Genomic DNA, 11,930 nt, shown 5'->3' with positions numbered 1-11,930 from the left:
ATACTTAAATAGCCAACCCATTCCAAGAAGTTCAACTAAACAGCACCTAGCTTTTAGGGTAGTTTTGTTATTTGGATAGTTTTTTCATAATTAGTTTCACTGAAACATTTTCATCACCCCCCTTTTTTTTTTTTTTTTTTTTTTTGTAGTAATAATTTCACAAACAATAAGGCATGGTTCTATGATATTATTATTTTTTTTTTTTTGGCAAAATTTTATCAAATCTATACTTATAAGAAGGATGGTTATTTAACCATCAAAGTCAATCATCAACCCATGTTATAAATATGAAAATAAATGTATATTATTGCAAATTACAAGGTTTAATTAATTTTAAAAAAATTAAAAACGACAACTTAAATATCAAAGATATATAATCACTAGGAATAATTAAAGCAGCAATTACCTCAAAAAAAAAAAAAAAAATTAAAGTAGCAACCCTAGTATAAAAGAAAATTAAAGTAGCAACCCGGTACAACGTTCAGGATACACACTAGTTACATAATAAAATTAAAGGCATTTAACCAACAAGTTTGACCCGTGCATTGTACAGGCTAAATATTACTGTAGTTATTTCCGAAAATGGCCTTAATAGGTAGTTTTTGAAATAAAAAAATCTAGTAAAAAAATTCTATCATAAATAAATACATTTCTTTTATCGTTCTTCCCAAAGTGCAAGTCTTTTCCACTTGTATTTTAGTAAATACGTAAAAACAAGTAAAATGCAAAGCAAAACAAAGTAACTCAAATAATTATGAACGTACGAGTATATATTGGTTTTAACAAAAGTGAGTAAGACTTTGGGAAATAATCAAATAAAGGAGTATACGTACTAACATTTCTTGTCGGAAGACCAATAATTCTTGGTCTCACAAATGGCGGCAGGGCAAGGGTGGCTTCTCCGATGGTCACACAAGGCAGGGCCGGTGGTTGCAACCGCGATTGTAGAGCAAAAACCTAACATGGAAGTTTATTGGATTAATTGTACACATACCAAATTAAATCAATCTCTTATATGTTAGCTTGTATATATATTTTGCTTTACTTACTTTTGATACTTGGTTTGCGGTGGTATGGGCTACTCTTCATGCATGGCTATTTATAAAGGATTGATGAAGCTTAATAACGTAAGCAATGATGAGATCATGTTAAATTCTTAATGTTTAAAGGAGGAAGAAAATAGTTTGGATTAGTGGCATGCATGCATGAAAAGAGTTTACGTTGTTTGTGACATTTGGCAAACATGGTTGTTACGTTAAGTTGAGCATGCATGAAAGTCTTGCATTATACTAAATACTTTTGAATAGAAAGGAAAAAGAAGAATTTAAGGGCCTATTCTGATTGATTGAACTGAGTTGAGCTAAACTGAACTGAACTTATTGGAGCTGAACTGTACTGAATTGAATATTTTATGAAAGAAGGAAATTAAGAACTGAATTGTACTGAACTGAAAGTAATGTGAAGAGAATAGACCCTAAATTATTAAGGGGCTATATCGTAATTTTAGAAGCTTGTTGGTAAAATTTCCGATTATTCAGTTGGATATATTATTGGATTTATGAAGTATTTATTTAAATACGGATTATTTGAGTAAATTAATTGGAGTCTTGGACATTAGCCAAAATAATCTCGAATGATATGTAAAAAATTAATTAATCGTAAAGTAATATTTTTGTACTCAAACGCCTTGGTTTAGTGTTGTTGAAATACGGTTTTGATTATAAAAGCAACCTTAGCTTGGCACCTTAAATTATTCTCAAATTATAAAGGAATTACAGAGTAGTTTCTTTCTAATACTATGATTAATGTATATTGTGTGACATTAGTTAGTATTTTGAATCGGGTGAGAGTAAGTGCAATAATTTGTTTATAGATCGATATTACTTCGTAATTAAAAAAAAAAAAAAAAAAAGAAAAAAAGACAATAATATACTCTCTTCATTTTCGTAATAATCACTAAAAGTTTAAGGAGAATTATAAAGTGGGACTAGATCAAAAGATGAATTTTATAATACATCGTATGAAGTACAATTAGTGAGATATTTTTAATTGTTATTAGGAAAGAGTAAATATTAAAAATAAAAAAAAAAAAGTAGTGTAATTGGGGTTGGTAGGAGAGATAAATAATAAAATAGTAGATCAAATAAGAAAGTATTGTAATTTTTATGAAACGGACGTAAAAGGAAAGTGTTGTACTTATTACGAAACAGAGAGAATAACACGTAATATCGCAAAAAGTTGAGTTAACCCAAAAAGAAAAAGAAAAAGAAAAAAGTAACGAATAGAATTAGTGTTTTTTATTTCAAAAAAAAAAAAAAAAATAGAATTAGTGTTTTCCTATATATTTAAACTTCAAAAGATGTGTCTTCAAAAAAAAAATCAAAAGATGTAAAGAAGATTATCACAGGAAATAAATGGTATCAATGTATTATTTAACACATTATAATCCCTAGACAACTCCCAAAGATTGCCGTAATATGGAGTATTTAAAATCACAAGAATATGAATTAAGTCTTAAGAGTGCCAAATCAACCTATACAACTTTTCAAAGATTACTGTAATAATGTAATTTGGAGTATTTGAAAATACAAGAATATGAATTAAGGTCTTAAGAGTGTTAAATCAAGCTATACAACTCTTCAAACATCTTCTACATACAAAGTATTAAGCAACTTTCCCGGCTACTCCGTATCCTATAAATGAGTATCACACTGCTTTATATATATCACTAGTCCCCGTATCTAGAAAATTATTCCTGATTTGACTTTTTTGTCACACAATCGTCATCCAAACAGGAATAACTTTTAGAAACGAAGAAATTATACAACAATCAAATGATACACTCTAAAAAGAAATTGGTTGAACAAAAAATTAAATGAAAGAAATTCAAGTGAATGAATGGCCAACATTTACCTATGATTACAGAAAAGTTCATTCCAGTCTTTGCTATGAATAATCTGTTCAACTTTGAAGAAGAATCTCTTTCACTGGATCTTGTGGCAGTATTGTGATAGGCATAGAATCAATATTAGGCTCTGACTGAGAGAACAGAATGAGGATCTGCATGGTGACTATAACAAGTAGCAGAAACACAGCCGATACTATTACTCCTTGCCAAGTTGAGAAGAGGCTGGTCCATAACAAGAATCCGAAAGCACCCATACTAACTAAACACGACCAAACAATCATCACCTGTTCGTAAACAAAGCAGATCAATCATGCATACACCAAAAGAGTGAGTATAGTAATCAGTACGTTTTGAGATAGATGTTGCAAGCCAACAATTAATGCCTTACAATTAACGACTGCTTTGGTCGACCAAGATCTTGAATTTCCTCATTGCCAAAACTGCCGCCTGAAAAGTACTTGTCCAAAAATGCATCCTGGTGGTGGAGTTCAAAGGACAAAGGATTCACATCAAGCAGCCTCACAAGGATCAACTGAGGATATACTAGTTCTCTTTTCTTTTTTGGAAAATTTCTTGATAAGAATGATCTAAGTTTATATTTTGTTTCAATGCAAATTCACAAGTATATTTGCAACAACTTAAATAAAGTGTTGACATTGTTCTAAGGTGCTGCTAATTTTATTGGTTCTAAGTTCTAACTATAGCTCTTGGTCTCCTCACCTTGGCCACAAACAAGTTTGTGCACCACTGTGCAATATCATCGCTTGTTTCAGGCAATTCATGCATCAAATGCCGCTTAACTTGCACTTTTACCTGCAACATAGAGTAGCTAGCACATCAGCATCAAGAAAGTCTCAAAAGGTACTAATAACACATCATAACAAAAGAAAAGAAAATGGGAAGACCAAAACCAGCATTTTTTACTATATTAGCTAGATTTCTTTTACTTTGCCTTTCTTACTATAATGACAGAATTGTCTACAACTTACCACAATAAGCTAACTTTCTTTTACTATAGTTCTCTTACTATAATGACAGAAGTGTCTGCTACCTACCACAGAAGATTTGCCCTTTAGTAAAGTTAGCAATGAAGGTGGGGAAGTATCTCTTGCTACAGTGAAGGTAACATCATATACTGCAGGAACAAATGAGCGCAAATGTTTTACAGCTAGAATAAGACCCTGAAATCAACCAGACGAAAGGTTATACTCTCTAGAACAGGCAACAAGAATAAATTAGGCAATAGGCACGTACACATACACGCATGCACTCACACACAAGACAGGGAAATTAATAAAAAGAAAGGAGCAAGCTAAAGAAAATAGGTAAAATAGAGAAACCTTTGTACGAGGAAGCAAAACGTTTCTGGGGACAGCTAATCCTTTTGAAATAGCAAACTGCTGAGCATCTAGCAGTTTTGGGTGTGTGAAGCGAGTTCCTTCAACAAAGAGACCCAGCCAAAAGGGAAAAGGAAAATCCTTCAATTTCTCGTAGCCTGACTGTGTGATATTTACCATCGAATAGTTATTTTACAACAAGAAACAACTCAACCAATAAATAATAAAGATCCATCTTGAAGTACCTTTAGGATGCTTTGATCTTCAGTCCATTTCCTTTTGACAAAGATATACTCAGAAAACCACATTGACCAACCAATAACCTGCATTTGGTGCACGAAATTATTGATTTAAAACGTAAAGGAACACCTTGTATACCCTGACTGTCACCCTGCGATAAATTGCACAGTACAAAAGGGTCTACTGGTATGGAATCATCATAAATCAGTTTGCAAGGAACTAATGAACTGCATAATCATACATAAAATACTCTGACTGTGATTAGTTAGCAACGATCATCATTAGCAATCTCAAATTCTCAAGAGATTTATTTAGTTAGTCAAATGTTTCTTTTAACATTCAATTCAGATTTCAGAGTAACATATAGATCATCAAAAATGAACTTATAATCAGTTGCATAAATTTAGATCTGCTGTCGGAGAAACACAGTAGTCTCATCCATAGAAACTCACCGGAAGTTAAAAATCTCAGACATGAAAATTCCTAATTCTAGTTTACAGCTTGTAAGGAATTTCACCCATATAATTGGAATCCCAATTCCTCACAACAGTTGAAGCAATAGAAACTCACCGGAAGATACTTTAAGACATCCTTCATGATAGCCATAGTACAACCAAGGCAACCTGCTCTCTGTTATAGAGCAAACAAACAGCTGTCAATGACTGAAAATTGAACATTTGGATGATGATCAAACAATAATTAAAAAAAAAGCCATTCTGATATAAATGTGTAAGTTTTATTTAATTATAATTCCAAAATTGTGTTATTATAGCAAACTGGCCGTAGCTAGTACAGTATATCTTTTTGGTGCAGTATATCTAATAACATCACACAATTTTATCAGCATACAGGCATTTCAGCAATGTGGTACTAGACAAATGTAATGCAACAAAAGAGATACAAATGCAAAATGAGTGCTGCATTCATAGAGTTATAGTAGTTCTAGGATCTAGAATAAAGTTTTTGAAGAGAACCTGAGCTAAAACCCATCCAATAAGCCAATCAATGTCACTTCTGTGGTTGGAGATAAGAAGAGCATGTTCTTTACCTGAATGAGGTGTCATTAAGTTGAAAAAAAAAAGGAATACATTATAAATTAACCCAAATCTGGAAGCGATGTTAACTAATGCCTGTGCAAGAAAAAAGAGGTACAATAAATAGGATATGGAAAAAAAACCCATTTAGATACTTCAAAACAGTTATGAAGTAGTACTCAAATAAAGGAATTCTTAGAGCTAATTTCTCTCACCCATCAGATGAAATGTCTCAGGATCAGTGTGCAGCTCCACCTATAACAACCCAATTTTTTAACAAAAGAAAAACTGAAACAGAAAACGTAAATGTATCTAAAAGCAAACTGTCAATGTCGATTTCAAACCTTCACGCCAGCCCACCAATCAAAGAGCCAAACAGCCTCCAACCATAGCAGTTCTGTTACTACTTTGTTAAATCTCCGATACATATTCTTTGACAGGGGTCGAACTAAGACATAAAGAATAGCCTGAAAATACAAGTAACAAAGAAAGGTTGATGATATGCATATCAGTTAAAGAAAACCCAATCGTCATATAAATATTTGTGTTGATATTATTTCGTGGATTTGGATCATACTACACAACATCAGTGACACAAAATCGTCACATCTCAATTCCCTTAACGCAGGAAAGTCTTACCCAATCGTCCAGCTACCTCTAAGTCAAGAAGCACATGATAAATGGATTACATATCAACCAAGTCTTATTCCCCTAGCAACAATCCAACAAGTACATACCAAAGTTAATTGTTAACAAGAATCCCATTATTGATCCTACTTTCTCTAGGATTGAAGATTCTAATGTAGTAATTCGTACATAGTAATTTGGGGGGTCAATACAGAGACTCGTACCAAAAACCCCAAGTCCTATAAAGTTTAAATAACGTTCAACCATTACACATTCACCATTTCATTCCAACTTCTATTCAATTGTAGCCAAGATAAATTGAACATATGAACTACTTCCCTTATTAATCAAACTTATACTTGTATATTTATATGCTAAACTTAGTGTAAATTGCACTAATATACACACAATGCCTGTAATATAATGTCCACCAGACAATTAATATATTAGCCTAATTAAATTTCAATTCAAAGATAATATATTCAAGGATTTCAATTTTGCCTAAAACTAAGAACCCATCAAACAATTTTATTCAGCAAAACCAACATTAAACTCACTATTTAAGAAAAACCCATCAGAATTCAGAAGTATATTCTACAACAAATTTGAATATAAATAAAAAATAACAACAAATTATAAACTACAACAGTAAATGAAGTGGGGTTTAGTGTATTTACCTGAATGAGATTAATAATGAGGCCTGAAAGAAGGAAAATTAATCCCACAGGAATTATTACAAAAATAACAGGTATTTCCATTCCTTTGACAGTTTGACACCTTAAATTTAATTTTCCAGCTTAAAAATAAATTAGCTTGTTAAATGAAATTAAGAAAATAATTAGGGAGAAAACGATCTGAAGAGAAAAATGGGAGACCAATCTAAAAGTTCAAATGCTGGGATTATCATAGTTTGTAATTTTGTATGCACATGACGTGTGAGCAACAACCCAGAATGATTAATTAACTCAATTAAGTACTCTAATTACAGCATAATAATATAATCATTAGCATCATTATTTTGGAGTTGACTCATGTCTTGAAAATGCTATGACTTGGCTCTATGAGTACACCTTGTGGGCTTGTATCTAATGATGGTTGTGGGTCATGTTAAGGAAATTAGTGTGAATTGAGGTTAGTTAGACCTAACTCAAAAGAACAATCCAAGCCTGTGTGTCAGTATGTTGATTAAATAAGATAATGATAATTTTTCCAATGTCAACACAAAATGTCACTAACAAATACTAAAATTAGATGGAAATTAGTTTCATGGCTACAACAAATTAAAGATCCCTCGTGTTGGTTTTACCAAGTATCGATATGAAAGATGGATTGAAGAGTTGTTGAAGCTAATACAAAGTTCATAAAAATCATAATTTTTGCAATGGAATCTTTATTTTATATGAGCTTGTAATGGTTCTTTTCTTGGAGTACTCTTTCTGACCCTAAATTACATTCCTATTTCTAGCATTTATTTTTCACATAATAGAGAGAAGAATTTAGGACGGAGAGAGTAATTTTTAAGGAATATTAGCGTGTATTGCACGGAATCTAAGCTAGTACAAATTCATACATAAGGCAAAGCTAATTAAATGTTAACAATTGTACGCAATTATATTAGTAGCGGGTTTTACATTTTCTAATGTCAAATAACCGGCAATCGCTAACACCCATTAGTATTACACAAGAATTCTGCCGCTCTACTTGTACAGTTCTACTCAAACAAACGAAACGAAACGAAACGAAACGAAAAGAAAAGAAGGTTAGGAAAGTTGAGAAGTGCGAAGACAAACAACAACAATGGCAGCTCCTCACCCTCAACCGCACCATCATCAACCACAAACCCTAGAAGAAGTTCGAACTCTTTGGATTGGTGATCTTCAAATTTGGGTTGATGAATCCTATCTTCACAGTTGCTTTGCCCAAACTGGAGAGGTATCATCTCTCTCTTTCTTTTTTCTTTTTTTTTTTTTTTGATTGATTTTGATTGAGTTCTAAATTTATCATTTGTGATGCTCCTTTTATGATTTTTGAGGTGGGGTTTTGTGGGTTTTCTGATTTGGTTGTTAATTATAATTCAAACACTATTTCTGGAAGCAGAAATCCATTAATTTTGTTGGGTACGTAGCTGTTTAATTGATGCGTTGGTTATATATTAATTAATGAATTAATTGTGAATGTTTTAAAGTTTGAATTTGGCTTTGTCTATTATTTACTGAAGAAATTGTGATTAAAGTTCGATTTTTCAAAGAGTAATAGCAAGAATTAAGCTACTTTGAATGAGCCTTGTTTCTTTGAGCTAAATCCAGGTTTTCTAAGAATGTAGTTTGAATTTGTGATATGTATTGCTTAGTTTAGTCTATTTGAGACTTCTTCTTTAATGCCCTTGTATGATCTTAAGCTCCTATTGCAAGTCGAATAATCACATCGGGAGTTGGAAAGATTTTCGGATATTAGGTTTTGGAGGTCCGGTGAGGCGGTTGGTGGGGAATGACTGGCTGAGAGCCTGATATGTGGGTGCCATTAGGGGGCAGGGTTTGGTTTCAGGTTGTACAAAGATTGTCATGGTAAAATAAGCTGTGGAGTATGTACATTATATGCCTTTTATTGTCATAACATATATCACCATCTAGTAAGGCGGTTAGGCCTCTCCAGTTTTCTCATTTTTCCCCTGTAACAATAAGAAAATGGCGTGTCACTAGTTTAAAGGTTTGAACACATTATCATATCGACAAGTAATGCATCTCACTTTAAAAAAAAAAAAAATACAACTAGTGGTGGAACAAAGATGGGAGTAAAAGTTCACATATAGGAGTTAGAATACTTGGAGAGTGTAGAAAATTGCTTTGTGGATATTCTGTTTAAAGACATACAAGAATGCTCCTGAGGATCTCAAGTAATTCACTTTCAGAAGACATGGATTGAGTAGCCTGGCTAAGACTAGTTTAACTTGATTTTAATTTCTTTGTTCATGGGAAGGGGCTCCCTCTTGAATCATTGATAGTTTCTATGACGAGTTAGGAGAAAAGCAGTGTACGTTTTGGCCTCTCCTGACCGTGCCTCTGTGAAATTGATACAGGGTGTGGTGGTTGTTTTTACTGTTATTGTTATTGGCAATGTTGATGTCGCAATAAAATGTTGTGAATTATCTTTGTAGGTTATTTCTGTGAAAGTCATACGTAACAAGCTTACTGGCCATCCAGAGGGGTATGGATTTGTTGAATTTGTTTCACATGCAGCTGCTGAACGTGTTTTACAATCATATAATGGAACTCCCATGCCAGGAACTGAGCAGCCTTTCAGATTAAATTGGGCATCTTTTGGAATTGGAGAAAGAAGACCTGATGCAGGTCCTGAGCATTCTATCTTTGTGGGTGATTTAGCCCCTGATGTTTCAGATTATTTGTTGCAAGAGACATTTAGGGCTCACTATCCTTCAGTTAGGGGAGCAAAGGTTGTAACTGATCCTAGCACTGGTCGTTCAAAGGGATACGGGTTTGTTAAATTTGCAGATGAAACAGAGAGAAACAGAGCCATGACTGAAATGAATGGTCAATATTGTTTGTCAAGGCCCATGCGTATTAGTGCTGCCACTCCTAAAAAGTCACCAGGGATCCAGCAGCAGTATTCTGTAGCAAAAGGTACCCTATTTTCAGGCATATAGCATATCAATACTTATTTGCAAGTCTTCTCAGGACATTTTTGCATCTGGAACTTTTCCTCTGCGAGTTTGATTATGCAGCATGTATTCAACTTTTTGTTTCTGTGACAGCCTTATATCCTGCTCCAACATATGTAGTGCCGCCAATCCAACCAGTACAACCATTGCCAGTAGAAAATGATCCTAACAATACTACGGTAAGTGGGATTCAGAGATTGACCATGTGTAATTTCGACTTTTTTTAAAATTCTTATTAGCTTTTACATGTACTTTTTTTTTTCCCTTTTTTTGCAGATATATGTCGGCAATTTGGACCCAAATGTGACAGAAGAAGAGCTTAGACAGCATTGCTTGCAGTTTGGAGAGATTGGCTATGTCAAGATCCCAGCTAGTAAGGGATGTGGCTTTGTGCAGTTTGCAACTAGGTAGGTGTATGTAGCTTTCTGAAGCTGGAATCTTGTTCTGGAGTGCCAACATTGCAGGATTTTATTATAGATATACTGTCTATTTCTCTGCTTTTCTAGCTTCTTCTGAATTGGATTCTTCTTTAAAATTACCTGAAGACTTGACTTTGTTTCGATTATATGTTATCTTTCTCTTTTAACTAATAACTTAGCACTGAAATATATGGTGCTGTTTGCAGGGCATCTGCTGAAGAAGCTATGCAGAAGCTGCAAGGAACTGTGATCGGTCAGCAAGTAGTGCGTGTTTCATGGGGCAAGAGCCCTACTGCTAAGCAGGTAATGTTTAGCTGGAAAATTTAAGTCCTCTGTGTATATTGCATCCTTTTGGAGTACATTTGCTTTCAGCTTTGTTTTTAAGCTGATACTTGACTCTAAATTATCTATAGGACTCTGCTGCATGGGGTCAGCAAGTGGATCCAAGTCAGTGGGGTGCATATTATGGCTATGGGCAAGGTTATGATGCTTATGCATATGGTGCTGTTCAGGACCCATCCCTATATGCGTACAATGCATACGCTGGGTATGCTCAATATCCTCAACAGGTGTGGTTTTTATCCCTAAGTTCTTGATACAGTTGTTTGCTTGTTTCTGTCATACTGGAAATGGAATTGAGCCTTTGCCTCAACTTTTCTATAACATACCATGATACAAACTTCTCATGATTGGGTAGGGTCTGGGGATGATATATGAATGCTGTTTCTGATGAATTTTGCATAGGACTTAAAGGAGAACATCCTTTAGCAAGAAGGGAAAAGATGGGAATACTGGTGACTTAATTAAAAAACTGGCATGAATATGTGAACAAATGATATAAATCATTTAGTCTGAATAACATCAATAATAATTTGAACTTGCTAGATGACTGATGAGCTGATACGGTTTTTTAACTTCCGAAGCTTTAATTAAAGCACTAAATTAAGATTTAATTATAATGTTTGAAGCTTGGATGTTGGACTTAGCAATATGCAGAGTCTTTCTGCTATAAATTTCTTTTTTGTTGGGTGCTGGGGATGGGAAGAGAGTGTTTATGCCTAGGACACATGACCCTGTGATGTAGCACAGAGGTTGAAATTTAGTAGGTAGCTAAAAATGTCAGTCTTGTGTCTTTTATTGCTCGGGTATTCATCTTTACCAGTTGTGGTGTTGATTACAGCCTGAAGGTGTTCAAGACATGGCTGCTGCAGCCAGTGTTGTTCCAGGAATGGAGCAGAGGGAGGATCTCTTTGATCCCCTGGCTACACCAGATGTTGATCGGTACTCCCTTTTCTGCTGTATTTTCATCTGAAAAATTTTCATTGCAAATTCTGATACTAGCTATATTTGTAAATTATTTCTCATCCTACTCCATCCAGGCTCAATGCAGCTTATCTTTCTGTCCATGGAAGTGCAATTCTGGGCCGTCCAATGTGGTCAACAACCTCTTCACTTGCAAGACAGGCTTCAGTAAATGGACCTCTGTAGTTATGTCATTTTCAACTGTTTTCAGTTTTCATCAGTCTAGTCATGCAAGCTCCATCATTAGCAGCTAGTTTTTCAGATGCTGCTGCATAAGATCAGTAGATTCAGTAACAATACATAAATATGTTGTGGCAGTCTTCTAGTGATTGAATTTTTGCCGTTGTATTATACGTAATATATCCAAAGGCATTTACTTTATAATGA

General features: G+C 34.0%; 2 protein-coding genes across 2 annotated transcripts; one reads left to right on the top strand and one right to left on the bottom strand.

Annotated features, from left to right (window-relative positions):
* Nucleotides 1–2,724: 2,724 nt before the first annotated feature.
* On the bottom strand, nucleotides 2,725–6,904 carry LOC145575874 (1-acyl-sn-glycerol-3-phosphate acyltransferase PLS1-like). The gene is made up of 11 exons (XM_081633671.1): nucleotides 6,824–6,904; nucleotides 5,864–5,986; nucleotides 5,735–5,774; nucleotides 5,460–5,533; nucleotides 5,056–5,115; nucleotides 4,491–4,568; nucleotides 4,249–4,407; nucleotides 3,964–4,089; nucleotides 3,629–3,721; nucleotides 3,297–3,383; nucleotides 2,725–3,192 (listed from the first exon to the last, which is right to left on the bottom strand). Exons 1-11 carry the CDS (start codon nucleotides 6,902–6,904, stop codon nucleotides 2,962–2,964), a joined length of 1,152 nt encoding a protein of 383 aa, XP_081489797.1. The 3' UTR covers nucleotides 2,725–2,961.
* A 958-nt stretch (nucleotides 6,905–7,862) lies between these two features.
* On the top strand, nucleotides 7,863–11,930 carry LOC145575873 (polyadenylate-binding protein RBP47B'-like). The gene is made up of 8 exons (XM_081633670.1): nucleotides 7,863–8,078; nucleotides 9,301–9,784; nucleotides 9,916–10,001; nucleotides 10,099–10,229; nucleotides 10,448–10,544; nucleotides 10,655–10,810; nucleotides 11,422–11,522; nucleotides 11,621–11,930. Exons 1-8 carry the CDS (start codon nucleotides 7,944–7,946, stop codon nucleotides 11,727–11,729), a joined length of 1,299 nt encoding a protein of 432 aa, XP_081489796.1. The 5' UTR covers nucleotides 7,863–7,943; the 3' UTR covers nucleotides 11,730–11,930.

This window comes from Chenopodium album, chromosome 13 (genome assembly GCF_948465745.1).
Source record: "Chenopodium album chromosome 13, dcCheAlbu1.1, whole genome shotgun sequence".
NCBI lineage: Eukaryota > Viridiplantae > Streptophyta > Magnoliopsida > Caryophyllales > Amaranthaceae > Chenopodium > Chenopodium album.
This window is presented reverse-complemented; position numbering and strand designations above follow the sequence as displayed.